A 25,293-nucleotide genomic window follows, 5' to 3' on the forward strand; every position below is an offset into this window, starting at 1 on the left:
ACAGGTCAGAGAACACAGAAGGCATTCACAAGATGGAACTGAAAGCAAATTAATTTATAAAAAAAAAAAAAAAAAGAAAAGAAAAAGGAAAAGAAAAAAGAAAAAAAGGAAAGAAAAAAATTTACAGAAAACTTTTGAACAGAAGAAAGGTGCCGAGACGCAAAGGAAGAGAAACACGGGGACGTGAGCGACAAAGGCCCGGTGGCAGGGACCAGGCAAACTAGTGGAGAGCCCGCCCGGGGTCCTGTCCACCTTCACATCAAGGATGAAGAAGGGAAAGATGGGAGGCTGTGGAATCCGGGGGGCAGAGCCGAGCTGCAAGCTGGGGTAGGCACTGCCCTAGGTTGGGCACCCCTCCTCCACTGTCTCCAAATCCCAGGGAACCCCAAGCTACCAGTCAAGGTTCTGATGGTCTCGGTGGAAGAGGGAAGAGGTTAGAGGGGTGACCCACCAAGTCAGAAGAAGGAGGTGCTTAAGTGCTTTTTGAAAAATGCAGGTTTTTACAGCTCCCCATCCTCTCTAGCTCCCTTTTCCATGTCCTCTAGGCGCCCAGTGACAGGGCCCAGGGAGGAGGAACAGTGCTCTTCCTTCCTCTATTACCTACCACAGGAATCCCCAAAATATGTTTCCCCACCAAATACACATACGCTGACATCAACTACGCAGGTGACTTTTAAAAACACAAAACTGACATTTGGGGGGGAGGGGTCATTGGCTGAGTTGGGGTAACCTAAAACAGCAACACTGAGGAGGCACAGGAGAGATTAGTAGGAACAAACCGGGGATGGGGTGGCTGATGGGGTTGGGGAGTTGATTCGGTTACTAATGAGGGGCTGGAGGAGACAGATTCTGCACCCTACTCTATCCCCAGAGTTCTTCCAGAACCTTAGTTCCCCTTTCCTGTCACCTCCCTCCTCCAAAAAATGTAAAAGTTGTAATTTTTTTGTTTTTTTTTTTTTTAGTGGGTGGAGGGAGCTCCAATGTGGCTTTTTAATCTCTCTACTTCTTTAAAGGGCTTCATTTTTTTCTCATCCGTAAAAAATGCAGTAGTTTTGAGGGGGTGCACCCTTAAAAGTGGTTAATTAGAACCTTGTATAAACACCTTTCCCCAGCCCTTTGAGGGCAGCATCCCCAATCCTATCCTCTCTCCCAGACATTAGAAACATCTTTTAAACAGAAGTCCGTGAATAATCCGATATAAAAATGCATGCCTCTGACAGGCATGATGGGGGCTTTGGAGGGGCAGGAAGAGCTTTCCTTACGTAGTGATGAACTCTCCAGGCTGGGGAAGGGTCCCAGTGGTGGGGAGAGGGCTGTTCCTGGAACCTTGATCTCCATAGGGGGTGAGGGAGAGAGATGTCTGGCTGGCTCCTCACTGTGGAGGTGGCACAGGGGTGACTGTGCCTGGGCTCGGGGCCGTGGGGTCTGGAGGCAGAGGGGTACCTGGGTCTGTGGAGAAAAGGAAGATGAATCAGCTAGGGTGAGCAGGAAAGGGATCCAGACCCAGGCCACCACAGACGAACAGAACTGGGCATGGCATGCAATGGGTGGGTAGGTGACCGAGGGAGCCTTTCCCCAAAACCCTCTCCCACCTCACACTGGGCAGACAGAAATACCTACAATCCTCCTGCCCCCAAGGGAACTCTCTAAATGGGGCATTTGAACGTGATGGGAACAAGCAAAGGGGATGCCAATCATCATGCAGACAGGTAGCTGTTTTTCAAGTTTACAACTGAGACGCTGTGCCTTAGGACTCCTCCGTGACCCACCAGTGAAAGGCCCCAACGTCATCCCAGAGGTGGCAGCTGCCAGGATGGGGAATGGTGGAGGACAGCCAGAGAGGCCCTTCCCCCTGTGTTCTAATTTACCAGATCATTCAAAAAGGATTGTGGAAGTTCTATGACCTAAGCCCTTCCCCTAGCTGACCCCCATCCCTCCATGTGGACCCCTCTCCCTCACCCTCTTCCCCTCCAGGACCCTTCTCACCTGGCAGTGGGCTGGCACTGGGCAGGAGGTTGCCCTGAACAGCTGCCACAATGGCAGGGCTCTGGGCTGCGGCGGATCCGAGCCCCGGCCCGAGAGGCAAGGAAGATGGCATGGTGGTGGTCGCCGGCAGGTTAGGATGTAGAGGGTTCGCCATGGACACAGGCAGGTTAGGTGGGGGGAGAGTGCCCGGGGCAAACGGGAGATGGTGGTGATGCCCATGCAGGTTAGGAGGAGGGGGCAGGTTAATACTGATGGAGTCGGCTAGACTACCAAATGGGATGATGGATGGAGCAGGAGGAGGAGGAGGCGGCATGCCAAAAGGCAAACCCAAAGGAGCATTACCCGCCACGCCTGGGTGCCCGCTGCCTGGCACTGCCCCTGGCATCATTGCGGGAGGAGTTTGTTGGTTGGGGAACGGTGAGGGGCCTGGGAGCAAAGAGAAGAGGTAAAGAGGGTTAGAAGCGTAAGATCTCCCTTACCGACTCACTGTGCTAGCAAGGATCACCTAGCCACTCCTCAGCACCACCTTTCCTGATAGTAAGCGGTAAAGCCTCAGGATGAGACTCAAAGATTTGGATGTGGGGAGGGAGCCCTGTTGGTTCAGGGGTAGAAGGGAGGAGAGCCCATCTGTAGAAATCTCGTCCTGTCACATATCCCTTTCAAGAGGGAATCCAAACATTCACCGGGGGCCCCCTGGTCAGCAGGAGTTCCAGAAGCCGTCACTTACCATGGGGTCCAGGGGGGGGAACCCCTGGTGGGACTGCCCCAGGCTGGGGGGCTCCAGCTGGTTGCTGCTGCTGTGGCCCCGCGGCTGACCCTGCCTGCCCAATCTGTTCAGAGGGGCCCAAGCTTCCGGGGGGGGCCCCACTGCCAGCAGGAGCGGGGGCCACGGAGGCCGGAGCCATGGCCAGGCTGTGAACCGTGGGCGGCCCAGCAGTGCCGGTGGGTGGGACAGGCTGGGAGCCCGGGGGCAGAGCTGGCGGTGGCTGCTGCTGCTGTTGGTGCATTTGCTGGAAGTGTTGCTGCCGGGCCCTCATCTCGGCATACTTCAGCTGCTCCATGTGGAAGGCTTGTCTATCTGCCAGGAGCTGCTGCCTCTGATACTCCAGCTGCCGGTGCCAAGTGGGGACTGTTACCCACGTGCAGAAGCCCACGAAGGCAAACGCCCCACCGCCTTCTCCGTCCCGACAAACCCTGCCTCTCATTCTGGCAGTTCCCTGCAGCAAGGGGGATCTTGGGCTCGGCCTTCCCGAGGGGGAAGATCTTGGGCTTGGCCTTCCCGGGGGCCCTGCCCTGCCCTCCCCGTTCCAGAATCCCCACCGCAGTGTCTGGCTGCCCGAGTGGCTTCTCACTGCGGTGGAGTTCATCTAGTGGGAGCCCTGACTCATTTCAGCTCCAAAGCTCGAAATCGGTCATGATTTTCATTGGGAAAATGCTTCCCGTTACTAATGTCAGCTCATGGTCTGTTCTTTCCTCAAAATTGGCAAAATGCTTACCAAGCGCAGGAAGCCATCCCAGATCAACTCTGTGGCCTCTGAGCTTTGCCTTTATTTCATTATCTCTCAGGACTTTTAATCTGAATTTGTCAGCTAGTTTAAGCATTCACTGTTCTTGATGCCTCCATACTGGATATTGGGGTCTCCGGTTAAGCAGTAGGTTCTGCTAGGATCCCTGTCTTACATTTCTTTTTGTATCATCTCAAAGCCAAAACGGTTCAATACCATGTCCATTCTATCCCCTTTCCTGTTCACCTCCTGGATCTGAAGCCCCTTCCCTCTCATCATCCCTTAAACCTGCTCGATCACTCGACGAATACTTATTGACCGAGAGTCTACGATGGGCCAAACACTGCTCAAGGACCTGGACCCAAGGCAATCAAAAAACCAACTAGAATCTCTGCCCCATGATGCCAACATCGTGTGGGACCTCGGGCTCCAGGCTTCCCCTGTGAGCCACTTGTCCTTAACTGCCCAGGGCTGGGTCCTCCTGCCCCTACGCCACGAAGCTCTGCCACTCTCAGCCTTTCTCCACTGCTGTTCACGCCCATCCTCAACCAAGGCCCGGCCCAGTGTCAGGCTGTGGCCTTCGGCTGCACTGGCCCCCAGGGATTGCTACTCACTGCCTCTCGCTCCCGGTCCATGATCGTCTCCAACTCTTCAAAGTGCCGGAGTTTGATCTCCAACTTTTTCATCTGGGTCTCCACCAGCAGGGCCACCAGCGATTTGATCTTCCTCTCCTCCACGGCGGCCAGGTGCTAGGGAAGGCGGGGAGGGCGGCAGGTGAGCCGGAGGGCCCCAGGGGAGACAAGTCTGGGAGAGAGCCGTAGGGTGAGGCTGGCAGGTTTTAAGAAAGAACTTGCTGGGGGGATCCCTGGGTGGCTCAGCGGTTTAGCGCCTGCCTTTGGCCCAGGGTGTGACCCTGGAGTACCGGAATCAAGTCCCACGTCAGGCTCCCGGCATGGAGCCTGCTTCTCCCTCCTCCTGTGTCTCTTTCTCTCTCTCTCTATCAGAAATAAATAAATAAATAAATAAATAAATAAATAAATAAATAAATAAATCTTAAAAAAAAAAAAAAAAAAAAAAAAAGAACTTGCTGGGGGCGCCCGGGTGGTTCAGTGGCTGAGCACCTGCCTTTGGCCCAGGGCGTGATCCTGGGACCCAGGATCGCATCCCACATCAGGCTCACTGTGGGGAGCCTGCTTCTCCCTCTGCCTGTGTCTCTGCCTCTCTCTTTGTGTCTCTTGTGAATAAATAAAAATCTTTAAAAAAAAAGAAAAAAAAAAAAAAAAGAACGAACTTGCTGTGGTCACAACCCACAGAGTAGCAAAGGCTTCATATTCTTAAAAGAACATGAAAAAAGAGAGAGTAGGGATCCCTGGGTGGCGCAGCGGTTTGGCGCCTGCCTTTGGCCCAGGGCGCGATCCTGGAGACCCGGGATCGAATCCCACGTCAGGCTCCCGGTGCATGGAGCCTGCTTCTCCCTCTGCCTGTATCTCTGCCTCTCTCTCTCTCTCTGTGACTATCATAAATAAATAAAAATTAAAAAAAAAAAAAAAAAAGAGAGAGTGGCAAAAGATAAGGTCAAATAATTAGAGGATAGACATAGGCCTAATGGTAAAAAGCTTTTAAAAGGGTATCCCTGGGTGGCGCAGCGGTTTGGCGCCTGCCTTTGGCCCAGGGTGTGATCCTGGAGACCCGGGATCGAATCCCACGTCGGGCTCCCAGTGCATGGAGCCTGCTTCTCCCTCTGCCTATGTCTCTGCCTCTCTCTCTCTCTCTCTCTCTCTCTGTGACTATCTCTCTGCCTATGTCTCTGCCTCTCTCTCTCTCTGTGTTTGACTATCATAAACAAACAAATAAATAAATAAACAAACAAACAAATGCATGCTTTAAAAAGCTTCGAGAAGAGACAACCAACTCTCCCTCTTGGGATCAAAATGAGAAGGAAATGGGCCAGCGTTATGGAAACATCCTTGAGAAAAATTTCCCGCAGGGGAAGTGAGATCAGAGAAGGGGGCAGTGCCTTTCCTGGGGGTCTTCTGGGCCCCTGGCCCTCACCTTGGCCTTCACTGCGGCGGCGGCCAGGGCGGCGGCTGCGGCAGTGGAGAGGTTGCCCTCGCCGATGTCCCGCTCCACCTTCGTCTTCCTCTCCCCCTCTGACTCCACCATGTCCTTCAGCACTTCCTCTTGCCCTTCCTTTGGTTCCTTCTCCTTGTCAGGGTCAACTGGGCCAGGAAGAAGGTGGGGTTAGGCCAGCAGCCCACTTCTCTTCCCTAGAAACCAAGCACCAGGTGCGGAGGCTCACCTATGGGGTCCCCATCACTCTTCTCTGACTCCTTTTCACTGTCACCTTGTTTCCCTCTCTCTTCATCCTTCTTGGGGACCTCGCTGGTCTTCTCCTTTGTTTCTTCTTCAGTAGCCCCACCTCCTTCTCGGGCTTCCTGACATCCCAGTGAAAGAAAAGTAGACGGTGTCAGGGTAGCTGGTACATACAGGGCCGGACTGGGAGGTGAACTCCCACCTCCTACTGGGGAGGCTCTCGGCCTCCCCTCCCCACGCCCCATGCCCCAGCCTCACAGCCCAGCCCATTCCCACTCATTCCCTATACCTTGGGCTCCTTCTTCTCCTCTGTGGCCTGGCCCTCCGCCCGTGCCTCATCAGTCCCGCTCTCCTCTGGGCCCGGGGGAAGAGAAAATGGGAAATGTCTGCTACAGAGTCCGTCTCTGTAAAACTTTTCCAAAAGCCTGCTCTCTTAGCCAAGATCTTAGCAGAGAGCCACGGTCCCAAAGGCGGGGTCCCGGGGGAAATATAAGCCCTGCCGATTCTCCCCATTCATCTCGTGCTCTGAGGATGACCCAAGGCAGGGAGGGCCCTGGGATGGCTCGGGCTCTTGGCAAAAGGAGAGAGATCCGGGACCCTGCCAGGCCTCACCGATCCGCTCGGGCTCATCGGAGGTGGTCCCTGCGATCCCACTGCTCTCCAGACCGAAGGCTGGGTCGGCCTTGCCTGTCACTTTGGCGGCTTCTTCCACTTTCCGAACATGGGCCTCCACCAAGGCTGTGGGTACTTCTTCCTTCATCTTGGAGAACTCTTCTGCAAGGTGCAGAGAGGACAAGGCTGGGGGCAGGGGCGGGCGGGCAGGTCTGGCTGTCCCTGTGGAAGCTGTCTCAGAAGCCCGTCTCTTCATCTAGACCAGCGTGGAGCTAGACAGGTGCCTGCGCTGACACCAGCAGCAGACAGTGCCAGTAGGGCAGCCACACTCGAGGGCCTTTCAAACCAAAACTACAGAGGCTGGGACCCCTTCACATTACCTAGGGCCGACTTCGCAGCAGCAGAGGCGACTCGAGGATCGACGACAGAGGCCAGGAAGGCAACAGTGCTCATAACAGGGTTGCCTGACTGACTGAAGGGGATAGGCTGGTAGGCCAGGGGGCCCAGGGAGGCCTCCGAGTCCTCCAGGTACGGGTCTTCAATGGGAAGACGAAGAAAATGCAAGATGCACTCATCCTGCGTGCGGCTTCCCACGTGCTCTGACACTTTGTTCCAGTCATCTTTGTACATTTCCAGTGCCTGGTGGTAGTGGTGGAGACACAACTTCCTTATTTAGCCACTTTCCTTGAAGGTCAACTCCCCCCATCCTACTAAGGGTAGCGGGCTTCAAAGCTCTCTGGTTGTGGTATTTGTGGATTCTGCTGGGTCCCAGGGGAATCTCCAAGTAGCACTACGAAAGGATATGGACTTAATGAAATGGCCCAAATGCCTGGCCGGGAGCTGTTCCCCGGGGCAGGTGCGGCCGGCATCAGGGAAGAGAAAGACTGGGGATGAGATCATGCTCTCCCCACTCGTGAGCGCGGCTGGCACCCTGGCCACTTCTGTTGTCATGGAAAACCCTCTTTCCCTTGCCCCAATTACCTCCAGGAGTAGCAGGGTCTCTTGCTCCGTCCACTCTCGAGTGGCACTGGCTGCAGCTTTGCTCTGCAGGAGAAATGGGCGGGTCAGAGGCAGGAGCACTGGCTCCTATGGGACAAGGACACTCCAGCGCTGAAGTCAGCCCGCACCTCCCCCTCCGTACCTTGGAGGGGACGTTCTTCCTTGTGTACATGTCTGTGCGCAGCCCAAAGTTCTGCATGTCTGCTGGCTTCTCTTTGCCTTTGTCAGGGAAGTTGAGCATTTGCTGGGAAGCAGAGGTCTGCTATTTGTGGAGGGGAAAGAAAGAGGTGAGTCCGGGTGACCACGGGCGCCAGGGGCCGACAGAGAGAGAAAACAGACAGAAGGAGCTTCTTTCCCAAAGCCAGGGACACCGCTGGGTGGGGCTTCCTCCCTCACTGCTGTAGCTCCTCTGCTCTCACGTCTCTTCTTCCCGGGCAGGGGCCCCCCAATAAAGGGGCAAATAAGAAGCCCAGCGGGGTCTACACCCCACCTACCAGCTCTGGCTTGCCCTTAGCCGTCTCTGGCACCAGGTCATCCAGCTCTTTGCCCTTTCGCCCAGCCTTGGTATCAGCATCAACCTGGCGGCCCTGGGGGACAGAGCTTGGCGTCATGGAGGCTGGGCAGAAAATGACCAGGCTGAGGCCCTGGAGGCCTCAAGACCAAATGCTGGGCGGCCTGCAAGCTCTGGGGGCACTCATGCCACGGTTCCGTGTTCCCTTAATGATCAGTTAGATCTGTAGCTGGCATGATCCCCATTGGTATTCATGTAAAACTTTGTAAGTTTCTTTAGGAGCTGGACAATTAGGTTCTAATCCTAGATTTGGTAGTCTGTGACCCTGGGCAAGCCACGTAATCTGTCTCCTCTTAAGCTTTGTAATGTATGGAATGGAAGTGGAAAAAAAAAATGGAAGTGATAATAGTTTGAGGCAAAAATGAAAAAAAAAAGTTGGAAACACGACAAAGTTAAAAAATTTCATGCAACTTAGTTTTAAGCCATTTTTCTCTAACTGCTCCATGCCCTACGCTGGCCTGTCTGCTCCTCGAGGACCAGGAGCATCTCTTCTCTCTCAGCAAGTCCTCGCAGTCTTAGGTACAGAGACTGAGAGAGGGTGCTAAACACACGGGGCTGATTCCTGTGGCCCTTTGCATCCCATGGAAAAGGAAGAAGCCTCAAAACACTCCTGAACCATTACCCTAAAAAACCAGAAAAGAAAAGTCCGAAGAAGCCCAGTTTTTCCCAGCACCCCCACCCCCGCTCCCGCCCCCGCAGCCCCTCACCCTACCTGCGGGGTCTTGGGCTGCAGAGGCACCAGCCCCGACGGTGTGTCTGCCAAGACATGGAAGTGAGAGGTGGGCGGAGGCCCCATCGGGGTCGGTCGACTCTCAGCATCCACCTGGTAGTTAATGAGACCCCACTGCTCTAGGAAGGCATGGACCCTAGCAGGAGAGAGGGGAGACAGGGTCACACAGGGCAGCCAGAGAGGGGCAGAGGTGGGGTGTAAAGCTCTTTCCCCAGCTCTCTTCTCTGCTCATTCTACTCCCTGGCAAATCCCACCTCCCCTCACTCGCTAAGTGCCAGTGACACCCAGGCCTCCACTTCCAGTCTAGACCTCTCTCCATATCCACCCAACATCTCTTCCTGGAGAGCCAGGAAAATTGAACCGGGATCTTTCAACTACAGACACACTCCTTCTTTCTTCCACACACCAGAGAAGGCCACTACCATTCTTGCAAGTCACACATGCCCTGAGTGTGAACCATGCCTTTCTCTTAGAGGTGTTTTTTTTCCCTACTTGTTCCCCTATGCTCTTTGCTGGAAGCTCCCCTTACGCCAAGAGACATCCGTGGACAGGCATTCTTATGCACCCCTGTCCCCTCAGCTGCAGACCCACCTCATGATGGCACAGACATCACCAGCCAGGTTCCTACGGCAGGCAGTGGAGGTGAGATATTCTTGGGGGTTCAGCCGGTAAGTGTCAATCATGAAGTTTCGATAAGCCAGGTAGCTTGGGGGGAGAGACAGAGAGGTGAGAGGAAGGAAAATAAGTCGGCTGAGGACTGAAGGGTAGGAAAAGTGATAGAAGAGGTGATGGTTCCTCCTGTGTGAACCACTCTGTGAAGAGAACAGAGTGGATCGTCTGCCTCAGAAACCACTGTGAGTCTACACATGCTAGATGCAAGGGGTTCAAACATTGCCCTGTTTTCCTTGATGGGGTTTTCTTAGTTAAATGAATTGTCTCCCTGGCTATACTTGGGGAAGTTTCATCCAACTTTTGAACAAGCAGCCAAAACGCAAGAAAAGGTGCCCTTATTTCCAAAAGCCAGTGTTAAGGGGATGTCTTTATCCCTGCATCCAACTAGTCAGCACGATGTGCTATAAGGAATGTTTTTTGTTTTTTTAAGTAAGTCCCACACTGGATGTGGAGCTCATTAAAAAAGAAAAATATATATACACATATATATTTATATTTATTTATTTATGCTTTTATTGGAGAGAGAGTGTGCACGGGCGAGGGGCAGGAGAAGAATCTTTTTAAGATTTTTTTTAAGAGGGCAGCCCCGTTGGCTCAGCGGTTTAGCGCCGCCTTCGGCCAGGGGCCTGATCCTGGAGATTGAGTCCCACGTTAGGCTCCCTGTGTGGAGCCTGCTTCTCCCTCAGCCTGTCTTTGTTTCTTTCTCTCTCATGAGTAAATAAATAAAATCTTAAAAAAAAAATGTGTCTTCATGAGAGACACACAGAGAGAGGCAGAGACACAGGCAGAGGGAGAAGTAGGCTCCATGCCGGAAGCCTGATGCCGGACCTGATCCCGAATCCTGGGATCATGCCCTGAGCCAAAGGCAGACACTCAACCACTGAGCTACCCAGATGTCCCTTTTTTTTTTTTTTTTTTTTTTTTAAAGATTTTATTTATTTGTTAGAGAGAGAGCAAGAAAGCACAAGCAGGGAGAGGGGCAGAAGGAGAAGGAGAAGCAGGACCTTGCTGAGCAGGGAGTTCAATGCAGGGCTCAATGCCAGGTCCCTGGGATCATTACCTGAGCCAAAGGCAGCCACTTAACCAACAGCCACCCACGTGCCCCAAGAATCTTTTTCTTCTTTTTTTAGAATCTTTTTTTTTTAAATTATTTTTTAAAGATCTATTTATTTGAGAGAGCGAGCACATGTGAGTGGTGTGAGGGGCAGAGGGAGAGAATCTCAAGCCAATTCCCCACTGAGCATGGAGCCCAAACTGGGGGTTGATCCCACGACCCATGAAATCATGACGTGAGCTGAAATCACAAGTCGGATGCTCAACCAATTGAGCCACCTAGGTCCCCAAGGGAGAGAGAGAATCTTTTTTTTTTTTTTTAAAGATTTTTATTTATTTATTCATGATGGACATAGAGAGAGAGAGAGAGAGGCAGAGACACGGGAGGAGGGAGAAGCAGGCTCCATGCACCGGGAGCCTGATGTGGGATTCGATCCCGGGTCTCCAGGATTGCGCCCTGGGCCAAAGGCAGGCGCCAAACCGCTGCGCCACCCAGGGATCCCGAGAGAGAGAATCTTAAGTAAGCTCCATGCCCACTGCAGAGGCTGATGCCAGGCTCGATCTCACAACCCTGTGATCATGATCTGAGCTGAAATTAAAAGTTGGGTGCTTAACTGAGCCACCCTGGCCCCCCTAGAATATAGGTTTTGAAGGTGGAAAAGATCTAAGTTCAAATTCCAGTTCTACCATGATGGCCTTGAGCAAGTTGCTTACATTTTTTGAACCTCAGTCTCCTAATCTGTACCATGGAGTGTCTGCTGAGGACTAGAAAGATCTAGTCTAGTACAGTGCCAGGCACACTTTAGGAGCTCAGCAAATGGTGGCTATTGTGTGGTATAGCATAAAGTTTGAGGACATGAACCAGTCTAAAGAAGTCAGATCCTGGGCAGCCTGGATGGCTCAGCGGTTTAGGGCCTCCTTCAGCCCAGGGCATGATCCTCGAGACCTGGGATAGAGTCCCATGTCGGGCTCCCTGCATGGAGTCTGCTTCTCCCTCTGCCTGTGTCTCTGCCTCTCTCTCTCTCATGAATAAATAAATAAAATTAAAAAAAAAAAAAAAAGTCAGATCCTGGTTTTTCTATTCACTGGCTGGGTGACCTTAATCAAGTGGCTTAACCTCTCTGTATCTCAGTTTCCTAATCAGTAAACTGGAGAGGATAAGAGGATGTACCTCTAAAGCTGATGTGAAGATTAGTCAATGCCTCTAAGACACTTGGTATGGTGTCCAGGAGATAGTAAACTTTCAGTCAACGCAGGCAATTATCACTATTTACTATCTTACGTCAAGAGAACAAAGTGTAGAACAGTTCCAGATCCAACCCTGCCTACAGACCATGTTGAATTCCTGTCACCAGTTCATTATTCCCTTTTCCTCTGGAGAGAGTGAGGCTTCTTCATACATACTGCTTTCCCTGGGGAAGAGAGAACCCTACCAGGCTACAGAGAAAGAAGCATGGTGGGATGGCAAGATGGCCTCAGAGAGGGGGAAGCTGAGGAACAGCTGGGAAGCAAGCTTGTTCAGTTCTCAGGGGCATCAACTCTTTCTCACTCTTTTCATTCTGATATTTATCCTGGAGCATCCCTAACCATAGAAGATTGCCAAGACTCATCCAAAGCCAAACAGGTTTGGCTTGAGGCAACACTTTGAAGATGACAAAGACTTCTAAACCCTAAGCCCATGCTTCTCAGAAACAGAGAAACAGAACACTTCTCTCCAGGGAGCCTTCTCCATCCCTTCACTCCAAGTCTTGCATCTTCATGGCTCCTCCTGTTTTTCTACTAAAATCTACTCTCTGGGACTAGCATGGCCATTCACATTTTAGTCAAAGCTATTATTTATGCTAGGGACATCTGCGTTCTAGATACCTCATTTGTTTATGGATTGGCAGGCTCTGTCCTCTATTGAGAGATGGAGGCATCAGAGCAGGTACCCATTTTGGACAGAAGACCATGCTTAATCCTGCCCCCAGGCAAATCCAAGAGAGCATTCTACTGTGGCCACAGTGCTGGGCTGGGGGTGCCCGTGGGAGAGATCACATCTTTGTGAGAGTAGCACAATGCTTAGCTCATCGGAGAGCTCAAGAAATATTTGCTAAATTGAATCCTGCTGGGTCAGGAAGGGTGATCAGGGACGGGAGGGAGAAAGAGTCATGAGCTGAGATCTCCTTACATTTCCGGGGTCTTGGACTTGTTCTTGCCGTTAAAGAACTCAGGGAGAGCCCTCCGCTCAATGGCATGAACACTGCAAGAGAAGACAGAGTAGATTCAGAAGGCGCCCGAGCAGAGACAGGAGCCTCAAAGAGAGGGAAAAGAGGCGGTAAGACTCAAGGAGACCAGAAGCTCCGCCAACACTGAAGCGTACCCCAGTCTACCTGGTTGATGAAGAAATAATTTATTTGGAGACAGAAGGGGAACAACATGTTGGCCTCAGGAGGCAGGGAAATAGGGATGCAGTGAGAAGTCGGAGCAAGAGTACCTATTATAGTCAAACCAGGCAGCGTAGCTGGGAATGATGATGTGGTGGGTCTGTTCAGTTACGTTGTCCTCGTGCAGGTCCGGATTCTTCATCTGCTCCCCCTTATTCCCCATACTGTTTTCATCCTCATCCTAAAAGTATGGAGGCTGCTGGACACTCAGCATTCCCATTTTGCCCCTGGCAACCCTCTGCTTCTCCCACACCCCGGGAAAGTGGGAACTAATGATGCCATAGGAATGGACTGTTAAGGGCCCCAGGACCCGGAAAGGGTCAGAGTTTTGAGTACTGAACAACAGCTAAAACTAGACTAAGGTGGGAAAACCCTAGGCAGTAGAAAGTTCTGGGTAGAAGGAACTTTAGAAGCGCAAATCCAAATCCCATAGAGAGGTAGAGAGGGCCTCTCTAAACTGGCTCCACCTTGCCCGTGGTCTCCATGCTTTCATCCTCCTGTTCATCTGAAAGAGAGAGTGAGCAAATCAGGAGTGGAGCCAGAGCAGCAGCAAGAGTCCTGCTCTCTGAAAAGCCGTGGCAGGCTAGGGGAAGCGGGCCACAGAGCCTCCTCTCCTTACCCAGGTCAGTCATGGTGCCTCCTTTGACCGGGGCGGACTCTGAATCCTTCTTAGTGTTGACTGCCAGGAGAGAGAGTCATTTTATCAGACAGGGTCTGCCCGAATCAAGTCTTTAACTCTCCACCTTTAACAATTCTAAGAGATCTCTGATCACAAAAGGGTTCGGTAACTCCCTCCAGGCACAGTCATTCTGGGGCTTGAAACTCACCTGCCGCTTTCCCTCCTTCCCCCCCCACGCCAAACGGTCACTTAACTCTTCCTATACAGAAGCATCTTCCACTCTCCGGACACTCATCAAGCATTCCTGTCTCTAACAGGCCCCTCTTATCTCCATCTGTGTGTCTGTGAACTCTTAATGGATTGAGACAGAGTCTGACCAAATCACTCTGGAGAGGACTGGTTGGATCGCCAACATTTTTGAAAGCAAGGGGGCTTCTCTTAACCGAATCCATACACAACAGCTCAGGAGAAAACACGAATATGGAAGAGAGCTGCGGTGATTGATGAAGGGGGTTGAGGCCAGCACTCCTCTATCTCAGTAGCCCCCACCGCAACCCCTGAAATACACTCCTTGACATCGGAGCTCGTCTATGGAATACAGATTGCAGTCCACCTTTGCAGCTATACAACTCTCTATCATTGCAAAGCAATGGTCTCCAAAGTGGGGTTCTCACACAGGACGGCAAGAGATGGTCCAGTGGAATACAGGTAGAGAATAGCAGAACTTCTCTTTATATTTGTTTTTTCATTTTATCCTTTACATTTTCCCATTTTTAAGATAATGTTTGCATGTGTCTCACGATGTTCCTAAAGCAACGGTACAGCAGCACATATATAACTCATGCTCAAGGGGCACCCAGGTGGCTCAGTGGTTGAGCATCTGCCTTCGGCTCTGGTCATGATCCCGGGGTTCTGGGATCGAGTCCCACATCGGGCTCCCTTTGTGGAGCCTGCTTCTCCCTCTGCCTGTGTCTCTGCCTCTCTCTCTCTGTGTCTCTCATGAATAAGTAAATAAAACCTTTAAAAATAATAATAATAATAATCTGTGCTCAAATACTTTACTGAAGGGGGTATGTGATCAAAAACAGTTCAGAAACAACTACTGTCAGGTACAAGCACAGTACACAACTCAGATGTGGCTCAAGTCAGAGGACTGCCCATGTTGGGAAGAATAATTTTAATAAACAGCTAAATTGAAGGGCCAGATCCTCAAGACCTGGAGCTTGGCCTGAGAAATCAGCCCTCTCGGAAGGTAGGTCCCTGAAGCTTGGTGTGGCCCGTACCTGTCTTAGGTAACGTCACCTCCTCTACATTGGGGACTGGTGAAGGCTCATCCATGTCCTTTGTCAGGTCTTCTTGCTCCTCCTCTCTGTGCCCACGCTTTGACTTGGTGTAAGGTGTTGAGGGACTGGGGAGGAAAGGTAATGAAAGCTAACCTGGTCACCCTTAAGCAAGGAGTCCCTGGAAGCTGAGGTTCAAGGGGAGTGAAGCAAGAGAGAATCCCCAAGGGGGAGCTAAGCATGCATAGACACGCATCACTACAGAGGACAGGGAAGTGCAAAGGTCTTCCCTTGAAGATGTCACTCTGAGGTCACTAGTGGCTGCAACTAGAACTAACAAGTGGGCAGCTAAAGAAGACCTCACCCTCCCTCTCAGGACACCTATAGGAGCAGGGCCGACCCCGGTCAGGGCCAGGTAGTTACAGGAAGGAGTCTATCCTTCCTTCCTTCAACATGGAGAGAGTGGTGAAGGTGGGGCAGGGTAGCGGCTGGCATACCCTTTCTTGGCATTTTTCTTCTTAGCTTCTGGGGTTGGTGAAGGAGAGGGGGAGCGCTTCCTCTTTTTATAGTTGCCCCCCTTCTTGTCCCGTCGATCTGAATCTGGGCTGTTCACCTGCAGGTTGGAGAATTGGAGTGAATGTCAGCCAACAAGCCCCACTGAAGACTTATCCCCAAGCTTGTGCTAAGGGATCAGGGAAGAAAGAAGAGGAAGTTTCACCTCATCCGTCAGAGTCTTGGCTGAAATCTTCTTTCGGCGGGAGACAGGGCTTTTATCATCATTTACTTCATAGTCTTCCTCATTCATCCATTCATTGAAAGTGTCTGTGTCCAGAATCCACTTTGCATGAACCTGAAGTACAAAAGGCAGACTGTGCTGGAGAGAAACCTGAAAGCCACAGCTGTCTGGGGGTCCCCCCTTTATAAGATCTTGTTTATTTATCTGAGAGAGCGATTGCGAGTGTAAGAGAGAGCACAAGTGGGAGGGAGGAGCAGGCTCCCCGCTAAGCAGGGAGCCTGATGCCAGGCTCAATCCCAGCACCCTGGGATCATGACCTGAGCTGAAAGCAGACATCCAATCAACTGAGCCACCCAGGTGCCCCTGTCTGGGGGCCCTTAAGAGAAGAGCTGAAGGAGACAAGAGCCTGTGCTTGACCTCCAAAGAGTGGTCTGGTCCCAGTATACATCTTTTTTTTTTTTTAAGATTTTATTTTATTATTATTTTTTAACTATAATGTTTTCTTTAAGATTTATTTATTTATTTGTTTGTTTATTTATGAGAGAGAGAGAGGCAGAGAAACAGGAGAAGGGAGAAGCAGAGAGAGGCAGAGACACAGGAGGAGGGAGAAGCAGGCTCCACGCCAGGAGCCCAACGTGGGACTTGATCCCGGGACTCCAGGATCGCGCCCTGGGCCAAAGGCAGGCACCAAACCGCTGAGCCACCCAGGGATCCCCCAACTATAAAGTTTTGATGTAAACTCTAAACTTCTTGAAGAGATTTTATTTATTTATTAGAAAGGGCAGAGAGAAAAAAAAAAAAAAAGAAAGGGCAGAGAGCCAGTATGAGCAGGGGGGAGGGGCAGAAGGAGAAGGAGAGGGAGAAGCAGGCTCCCTACTGAGCAGGGAGCCCCACAGGAGGCTGGGTCCCAGGATGCAGAGATCATTACCTGAGCCAAAGGCAGACACTTAACTGACTGAGCCACTCAGGCACCCCTAAAAAGATTTTATTTTTAAGTAACATCTACACACAACACAGGGCTCAAATTTACAACCCCACGATCAACAGTTGCATGCTCTACCAACTGAGCCAGCCAGGTACCCCCTGGAATACTTTTTGTGGTCAGGGGGGCAAGAAATGCTCACCTTCCTAGGTTTCTCAGGAGTTGGAGCATCTTCCACAGATGCTTCAATTTCACTGGCTGGGATCCACGTGTCATAACTGCCATGGGAAATTGAGCGTGAAATAGGATCAATGGGATGGGATTGTAGAATAGTAAAGTACAAATCTTTTACCTTTTCCATTTATAAAAAGCACTGGGTTGTTGGGTTATTTTTTGGTATGATTGTTTTTCCTATTAACATCGGGTTTTTTTCCATTATGAAGTAATAAAAAACAATTCCAAAAAAAAAAAAAAAAAGAATCAGCCCAACACAACTATTTGGTATATATATTTTTTTCCAGTAAATTTTTCCTGTACATTTTTTTAATTTATTAATGAGAGACAGAGAGAGAGAGAGAGAGAGAGAGAGAGAGAGAGAGGCGGAGACAGAAGCAGACTCCTTGCAGGGAGCCCGATGTGGCACTTGATCCCGGGACCCCGGGATCATGACCTGAACCAAAGGCACATGCTCAACCACTGAGCCACCCAGGTGCCCCTACAATTTTGTTTTTACATAATTCCAATGTTACTATGTTATTTCACAACTTGCATTTAACATTTTCTATAAATTATCCAGTGATTTCTTTTTTTCCATGTTATTTCTATTGTATGTATTTCTATTAGTATGGCTCCATACTAATCCACTGAATAGATACACAAATTGCTAAAACATTTTCCCACTGTTAGACATTTAGATTGTTTCTAACATTTACTTATCACAGATAACACTGGAATAACCATTTCACACATAAAGCCCCCGTCCTTTTAGCTTAATCCTCATCTATAAGTCCAAACCTCTCCCAAGACAGATTCTCATGATGGAGAGGAGGAGAACAAACAAAACAAAACAAAACAACCCCCAACAAAACAGACCTAAAAATAACCCCCAAAGAGTGCCTGCTTGCTTTGCTAGACGTTCTAGGGCTTCTCGGTCTGGTTTCTGTACTCAAACCTGCCCCAGGACCCTATCCTCACCTGTCAGGGTAGTAGCCCCAGTGCAGAAGAACCTGCTTATCCCGCTTCATGACTGGTCGTACCCATTCCTCTGGGGATAGAGACAGAACAAGGAGAGATATAAGCTAAAGGGATACACAAAAGGTAACTAACTGTTCACAACTCATGTTGCAGCCAGGGACCTGGAAATAGGAACATATGGCAGTGGGAGGGCTCAGGGTTGAAAGGAGAGAGGAGAAGCCCAGGCAGTGTGTGGGGGCTGAACAGTCCCCTGGTCCTAGTCCAAGCCATCCACTGTAGAGGCCAGGAAAACCCAGGTCTCTCACCTTCTTCCAGGTTCCCTGGGACAGGATACACAACATGGGAGGCATTGTTCTTATCCTCAGTGACTGTTCCCTGGACAGCACAAGGAAAAGCAGGTAAACACAGTCCCCTCTGAATTACTCACAGGTGTAAATAAGCCAAAATAAGATTTAGCCACAGACTGGCCTTCCTAATCATATTTTGCTCAGAACTGTATTTAAGTTAATTTGCATTCTTTTTTTTTTTAATTTTTATTTATTTATGATAGTCACAGAGAGAGAGAGAGAGAGAGAGAGAGAGGCAGAGACATAGGCAGAGGGAGAAGCAGGCTCCATGCACTGAGAGCCCGACGTGGGATTCGATCCCGGGTCTCCAGGATTGCGCCCTGGGCCAAAGGCAGGCGCCAAACCGCTGCACCACCCAGGGATCCCAATTTGCATTCTTTAAGCACATACAAGCTGAGAGGCAGAGGGAAATAGCTGGGATACTGCTAATAATGAAGAGAAATTAAAGAACTAAAGTTGCTCTAAAAATCCTCTGAATAGATAATCTGCACATGGGAAACATAAAGCTGACTGTATGTCCCTAGCAATGGCATTTGCTTGTTATTACAGAGTTCTAGAGTAAAGGTTTCATTTCTCTGAAATCAGGAAATCTCTGGTTTTCCTCACCCTCAGGCCAATGCAGCCTCTAGGAATAGTAATCCAAACCTGTCAAGACTGGGAAATGGGAAAAGTGAACTGAGAAAGAGAGGCTCAAGGCTTTAATCTTTTTCCAAGTAGGCAGAGCAGCCTCTGCAGTACAAAACATGTTATCTAAAGGCTGCTTATTGTACGGAAAACATCAGGAAAAGAAGCATGGAGTTTCCAAAACTTCTCACACACCCACTCACCTGGTGTCTCTTGATAATGTCCTTTAATTTCCCTAGCAGTTTGGGTTCAATTTCCGGGCAGAGAAAAATGTTAGGTCGAGACAGGCAGTTATTCTGTGGGGAGAAGAAATAGATGGGATAGGATCATGGGGAAAGCATATTTTGGATTTACACTGAGGGAAAGGAGATAGACCGCAGAGGTTCTTGACTATTACCTGAACCAAGGACTTCTCAATGGTCATGAACATTTCCACGTTGCGGTCCATGCGTGATGGATTCTGGAAATCGTAACGCCGCCTTGAGAAGAGGCAATAATCTAGTGAGTGGTATAGATCAGGTCTGAAGATGAGGTTAGGGTATGTGACTTTTTTTTGGGGGGGGGGGGTATGTGACTTTTTAACACGGGAAATCAGGAAGCAATCTTGCCCGCAACCGTTGCCAAAATGGCCTGGGATCTCGGGTTCACTAATCTCAACTCCATGAATCACTTTGTACTTAGTCTGAAAGGACGAAGAAAAGCTTGAGATGCCAACCTAAGAATCCCCTTTCCTCTACAATACACACACTGATGCACATATACACACATGCTCACTCACTCTTGGAAACTATTTTGGCTCTGACACTCAGCCACTCTTCTGACCTAGCAAGTCAAGCTTACTGACCTAGCAAAGCAAGAGACTTGCAAGGATGTCTACCTATGCTCTCCCACCTCCAGAAAGACCCAGGGAATCATAAAGGGGGAGTCCCCTCTAATGTAAGAAGCATAGAGAAGTAGGCATCTCACCATCCCTGGTCACTCTTGAATTTGTAGGCAGCTGCAAGTATGTGGCACAGGGAGCCTCCTGCTTTGAAATCTAGGAAACATTTGATCTACAAAATTGAGATAGGAAAGTAGTATGTGAGAGTTATATCCTAAATTCTCTTATTAACAATCCTTCCACAAAATCCCATGCTGAACTAATCTCTCTCAAAGCTGGAATTCTTTTTCATGTTTTTTAAGATTTCTCTATTTATTTAAGAGAGAGAGAGAGAAAAAAAAAAAAAAAAAACACTGTGCAGGGGGGAGGGGCAGAGGGGGAGAGAGTCTTAAGCAGACACCTTGCTGAGCACGGAGCCCCATGCAGGGCTTGATCCCACAGCCCTGAGTTCGAGATCTGAGCCAAAATCGAGTTGGGAGGCCCAACCGACTGAACCACCCAGGTGCCCCCAAAGGTGGAATTCTTTAACCCCTATGCCACAGTATCACGTGGCCTGGAAGAAGGGGGAAAGAAAAAAACCAGTATTCACAAAGCCCCATCTTGTGCCACGTACTTACTGGGTCACCTCATTGACCATTACAGAAACCCCACAAGGTAGAGATATTATTCCCATCTAGAGATGAAGAACAGACACTTAAAAGGTTTAAATGGCTTGCCCAAGATCACAGAGATACCAAGTGGCAGAGCCAGGATTTGAACACAAGCCAATGCAAATCCCAATCTTGTACCCTTTCAACCACGCCACAAGAGTTTCATGTACGAGCTCAGACACTCTGACATAACCTGTTGAATAAAGTTTCTTTCTTTTTTAAGAAGAATAGAGATTTTAAGAAGTCTCTACACGCAACACCGAATTCACAACCCCCAGATCGAGTCGCACACTGCACCGACTCAGCCAGCCAGGTGCACCTCGTTGCACCAAGTATTACAAGACAAAAGGAGGAGTAAATTGGGGACCAAGGCAAGCCAGTATCCCCCTGACCAGGGAGGGGGGATAACAGGCAATTACCCACATCTCCAAAAGTATGAAATTTACAAAAACCCCACAGTTCCCTCTCCAGTTTGGAGGATTCATCCCCTTGCATTTGCACTCACCGGCAGTTTAGTGAGCGGTGCATTGCTGACATGTTTGCCAAAAACTTCTTCCTGAAACTGTAGCAACTGTACAACCAGGCTAGACAAGGACTTGTTGGTAGGTGGTTCAGCTTGTATATACTGGGGAAACAGAGGCAAATGGAAGAGAAGTAGACCTCAGACAACCTGTCCACTATCTCCCTTATTTTTTCCCAAGGGGCCCTGGAAGCATCTGGGGTGGAAAAAATAGTGTCTCCTTCCCCCACATGTCTAGTTTCTATAAAGAAAATGGCAGAAGGGAAGGCATCTAAGCCCCTCACCGGAAGTTGAAATTCTGCTGCCCCCAACCCAGCCTGCCAGCAGCCGGTGCTGGAGGCAAGTGGGGCTTCCTACTTGTCAGCTTCGTTCTGAAACTGGGAGTTAGTTGTAGGATCCTGATTTCTAGTCAACAGCACTGAGGGCGGTAAGATCCTGAAGGTTCAGTAAATTCAGGCAAAGGAAGCAATATCTTTGAGGCTCTAAGCCAGACCACGGTGTATTTCTTGGGGGTAACTTTGTGGAGGCCAAGACTCCCCCTGCAACATAGCCTAATAAGAAAGGTGCAAGGAAGTGAGGCAGGGCAAACAGACGGGGAGCCCGAGCCGGGCCTTCTGCTTCTGCTAGGAACTGGGCACAAACGCCTTCGAGGGGGCAAGGACCAGCTCCTACCCAGCCTGGTGAGGAAGAGCAAGAAAACATCCATGCTTTCTGAGGAAACAGTATCTGAGACAAGCAACCCCGGGCCTTCTCACGCATTTCCATGTGCCGCAACCTAGTATCCTAGCCTCCTGTTCTAATTTAAATCTGAGCCAGGAGGCTAACTTTCTCTTTACCTTTTGACCCCCGCTTCCTCAACCCTAATCACAGAGACCAGCGCTCCTCTCAGTGGGAGATGTAGAGAGAGCCCCGCACCAGAGGGTAAGCGACAAAGGGCCGTCAGCCCCCCGGGCCAGAGACTAAGCCCCCGCTGATCTCCCTTCCGGACCTTCCGGAAGGTCAAAGGTGGAGGCCTGGGAGCCGGGGCCTCGCGCTGGGGTGCAGGCGCCCCCGGCCCGGCAGCTGGTTGTCAGGAGCCGCGGGGGAAGGGCCGCGGCCGGGCCGGGGGGCGGACTCCTAAGCGCCCGGCAGCTCCTGACAGGCTGCGGAGCTGGGCAGGAAGAGCCGGGCCGACGGCGAGCCTCCCACCGGGCGGCGCGGGGCGGAGGCCGAGCTGTCCGCGGGCGCAGCCGGGGCGGACGGCCCTCTCGGCCGGGCCCGAGACAAAGACAGCGCCGGGGGAGGTTCGACGGGAAAGTCAGGTAAGGCTTTCTGAGCCCTTTGTTCAGCCGCTTGTCACCTGCAGGCGCGGCCGGGGGCTGAGGCAGCAGCGTCCTGGGCCCGGCGCCCTGGACCGGAGCGGTGCGAGGCCAGCGGCCGGGGGCTCCATTGTGAGGTGGCAGGAGGCTGTGCCCGGGGCTGCGAGCTCCCGGCTCCCGTGGGGCGGGCGGCGGGGACAGGTGGGGGGGCGCTGCCGCCCGCGGGCCCGGCCTGCCCGGTGCCTGTTTACCCGCCCGCTCCCACCGCCTCCCGGGCGGACACAAAGCCCGCGGAGGCCTCAGCGTCGCCGGCCCGGCTCCGGGCAGCTCCGGCGGGCGGGCTGGGCCGGGGGCATCCGGCGCCGCGTCCGCCCCCCGCCGCCTCTCCCGGAAGGGCCCGCAGGGCTGTGGCCCCGGGCGGGGGCGGTCGGCGCCGGGACCCGCCGCGCGGCGGCGAGAAACGGGGGCGCGGGGGGCGCGGGCGGCCGCGGCCTTTGTCCCGCCCCCGGCCGCGCGGCCCTGCCCGCGTACCTTCTTGTAGTTCTTGCCGAGCCAGAGCCTCACGTTGTCGAACTGGGTCACGGTGTCCGCGGCCTCGTAGTACTTCACGTTGGGGCCGCCGTCCTTCTTCCGCACCGCCATCTTCTCGGGCTCGGGCCCGCCGCCGCCCGCCCCGCGCCGCTCAGCTCCCGCCTCCTCCGCCTCCTCCTCCGCCCGCCTCCCGCCGCCTCCCGCCGCCGCGGCCGCCGCCTCCCGCCGCCTGGGCCGGCCCGGCCCGCGCAGCGCCCCCTGCCGGCCTCTCGGCCACGGCGGCGGCGCGGCTCCCGGCGCGGGGCGCACCCGGCGGCCTCCCCGGCGGCCTCCGCGGCGGCGGCGGGGGCGCGGGGAAGCAGCTGCGTCCCGGAGGGCGCGCCCCCGGTCGCCCCCTCCCCGGCGCGAAGCCTCTCCTCCCGCGGCCTCTCAGCCCAGGGCGCGGGGGGCCCCCCACCCGCCCCAAGCGGACGCCCGGCGCCGGAGGGTCCCCCGGCCCTGCCCTCCAGAGAGCCAGGCCGGCCCTGCCCCGCGCTCCCAGCCCCCGAGCCCGCACGGCCCGGGCACCCCGGCCCCCTGCCCAGGAAGCGCCTTGCTCCCATCGCCCGACCCCCCACGCCCGGCCAGCCCCCTGCCGCGGTGACCCGAGGAGCCCTCGGCCGCCCCCCGCCGCCCCCGGCCGGCCGCTGCCCCCAGCTGGCCCCCCGCAGGCCTCGCCGGCGCCTCGGAGACCCGTCCTCCCGGGGCGGGCCACCCCCGTCCGCCGGGCCCTCCGGGGGCTGCCCGACTGTCCTCGGAGCGGCGTGGAGGCGGGGGCCCGGGGGCGCGGCCCCTCCTGTAAGCGCGCGGCGGAGCGCGGTCTGGGGAGTCACGGTGGCCGAGTGGTTAAGGCGTTGGACTCGAAATCCAATGGGGTTTCCCCGCACAGGTTCGAATCCTGTTCGTGACGGCCGCTTTTTTTCTCGCTCCCTCAGGAGGCGTCGAGGGGCCCCACGCCCGTGCCCCTCGTGCACTCCCCTTCCGCCCGAGGTCTCCCCCCGGACCGGGCGGGATGCAGGTGAACGAGGGAAGCCTGCCCGCAAGGCACCTGCCGCGTCCTGGGGCTTCGGGTCTGAGAGCTTTGGCGCACGTTTTCATTCTTGGGGAAACGAATGGCAAAGGATTTGAAGGGTTAGGTTTTTGGAAATGTGGGTGCCTGTTGTGCTAGGATACTCAAAACTAGAGTTTCCAGGAAAAGAGGGCACCTCTGGATTTCATGACCGGAAGTCTGATTGTAATTGAGCCCCAAGAAAAGGCATGGTCTCGTTTGATGTGAGGAGGCGCCTCTCGGTGTTTCCAGGGCTAGGAGGACAGCCTGTTGGAACGTCAACACTGCACCCCGAGCTGGAGCTGGAGCGCGGCAGAGAACACTCCGAATGTGTGTTTTTACCGAATGCTCCTTATGTGCCAAGTACTGTTCTAAATTCTCCGTGTATTAACCAAGCTAGGGAATTAACCCTCCTGTTCTCCCCCGGTTAGAGGTTAGAGGGGAATGATACTTGTTGGGGATGTTCTTTTGGTGTTTCATTTCTTGCACAGCATCATCTTCTCCAAGAAGGATCAGGGAGCTCAAGGGTAATTCACATTTACTTGAGTAGTTCAGGAGCTTTCTATGCATCTGTACCTTGCAGTTTCCCACCTTCATACCCTGAGATCATCCTCACCACTGTCTCCTTCCCACCCCAGCACCTCCATCATTTATCACTTCCCATCCTGCACATCTTTTTATCCTTCTTCTTTAAGGCTCTTGATTACTTCAGCTGGAACCCATCATTCTACCGCCACCATGGACTAGGTCGCATGCAAGACATCTCCTTTGACACACCGCTGCAAGAACTAATTTATTTTATTTTAAAGATTTTATTTATTCATAGAGACACACGCAGAGGGAGAAGCAGGCTCCATGCTGAGAGCCCGACGTGGGACTCGATCCCAGGACCCCAGGAACACGCCCTGGGCTGCAGGCGGCGCTAAACCGCTGCGCCACCGGGGCTGCCCTGCAAGAACTAATTTATTTATTTATTTATTTTTAAAATTTTTATTTATTTATGATAGTCAAAGAGAGAGAGAGAGAGGCAGAGACACAGGAGGAGGGAGAAGCAGGCTCCACGCCAGGAGCCCAACGTGGGACTTGATCCCGGGACTCCAGGATCGGGCCCTGGGCCAAAGGCAGGCGCCAAACCGCTGCGCCACCCAGGGATCCCTGCAAGAACTAATTTAAAAAGTATTTTAAGACTTTGTTTATTGGAGAGCAAGAGTGAGGGAGATCACAGAGGGAGAGGGAAAGGAAGAAGCAGACTCCCCATGGAGCAGAGAGCTCAACACAGGGGGCTCCATCCCAAGTCCCGGAAATCATGACCTCAGCTGAAGGCAGACGCTTAATTGAGCCACCCAGGCATCCATATTCTGCTTCTTAAATAGGTCTTAAATCTGTTCACTTTTCTCAGGGTGAGTGCAGGCTAGGCTGATCACTTGCTGGAGTCATTAGGAAAGTAGTGAAACCACATGAGTTAATGTATGTAAAGCTGCACTAGGGCATCCAGTTGTAGCCGGAGACCTTGAACCTTCCCATGGCTGCTTTGTTTCATGACCTGGTCCCTTTCCACGCACCATTCTTTTCTACTCACTACTTTCCATCCACTGGCATTCTTTTAGTTCCTGGTATAGGATTTGTCTGTGTTCATGCTGTTCTCTGCCTGAAACAATCTTTCTCATCCTCACCTTCTACTCAGCCTCCAATCCACACATCAAAGTCTGTTTTCCTAGGAAGTCGTCTCTGATCACTT

At 52.3% G+C, this 25,293-nt stretch overlaps 1 protein-coding gene and 1 non-coding gene across 13 annotated transcripts; one reads left to right on the plus strand and one right to left on the minus strand.

The window, feature by feature from the left end:
* Positions 1-33: 33 nt before the first annotated feature.
* SMARCC2 (SWI/SNF related BAF chromatin remodeling complex subunit C2) lies at positions 34-22,678 on the minus strand. 12 transcript variants are annotated; one of them, XM_026001957.2, is made up of 30 exons: positions 22,469-22,678; positions 20,625-20,744; positions 19,556-19,641; positions 18,987-19,068; positions 18,793-18,885; positions 17,924-17,993; positions 17,619-17,688; positions 16,627-16,702; positions 15,485-15,616; positions 15,264-15,379; positions 14,770-14,894; positions 13,487-13,546; positions 13,335-13,372; positions 12,918-13,048; positions 12,612-12,683; positions 9,308-9,421; positions 8,699-8,852; positions 7,910-8,002; positions 7,558-7,677; positions 7,398-7,460; positions 6,797-7,055; positions 6,417-6,578; positions 6,094-6,158; positions 5,791-5,926; positions 5,544-5,710; positions 4,106-4,240; positions 2,714-3,095; positions 2,329-2,412; positions 1,987-2,052; positions 34-1,449 (listed from the first exon to the last, which is right to left on the minus strand). In XM_026001957.2, the coding sequence occupies exons 1-30, from the start codon at positions 22,577-22,579 to the stop codon at positions 1,373-1,375; spliced, it is 3,459 nt and encodes a 1,152-aa protein (XP_025857742.2). In that variant the 5' UTR covers positions 22,580-22,678; the 3' UTR covers positions 34-1,372. The 12 variants fall into 12 exon arrangements, with proteins under 12 accessions (XP_025857742.2, XP_072602379.1, XP_072602373.1 ...); XM_072746276.1 differs by having other exon boundaries at positions 988-1,449; positions 7,558-7,674; XM_072746278.1 differs by lacking the exon at positions 1,987-2,052 and having other exon boundaries at positions 7,558-7,674.
* Positions 22,679-23,335: 657 nt separating this feature from the next.
* On the plus strand, positions 23,336-23,417 carry TRNAS-CGA (transfer RNA serine (anticodon CGA)). The gene has a single exon. It is a non-coding gene; the product is annotated as a tRNA-Ser (tRNA).
* Positions 23,418-25,293: the final 1,876 nt, after the last annotated feature.

This window comes from Vulpes vulpes, unplaced genomic scaffold (assembly GCF_048418805.1).
Source record: "Vulpes vulpes isolate BD-2025 unplaced genomic scaffold, VulVul3 u000000697, whole genome shotgun sequence".
Lineage (NCBI taxonomy): Eukaryota > Metazoa > Chordata > Mammalia > Carnivora > Canidae > Vulpes > Vulpes vulpes.

What these genes read in the sequence shown, in the direction of transcription:
- SMARCC2 (XM_072746271.1), bottom strand. Translation starts at nt 22,579, where the DNA reads ATGGCGGTGCGGAAGAAGGACGGCGGCCCCAACGTGAAGTACTACGAG. An exon ending in CTCCTGAGAAACCTAGGAAG is followed by an intron (nt 15,617 to 16,626) that starts GTGAGCATTTCT and finishes TTTGTACTTCAG; the next exon opens with GTTCATGCAAAGTGGATTCT. An exon ending in AGGAGAAGAAGGAGCCCAAG is followed by an intron (nt 5,927 to 6,093) that starts GTATAGGGAATG and finishes CTGGGATGTCAG; the next exon opens with GAAGCCCGAGAAGGAGGTGG.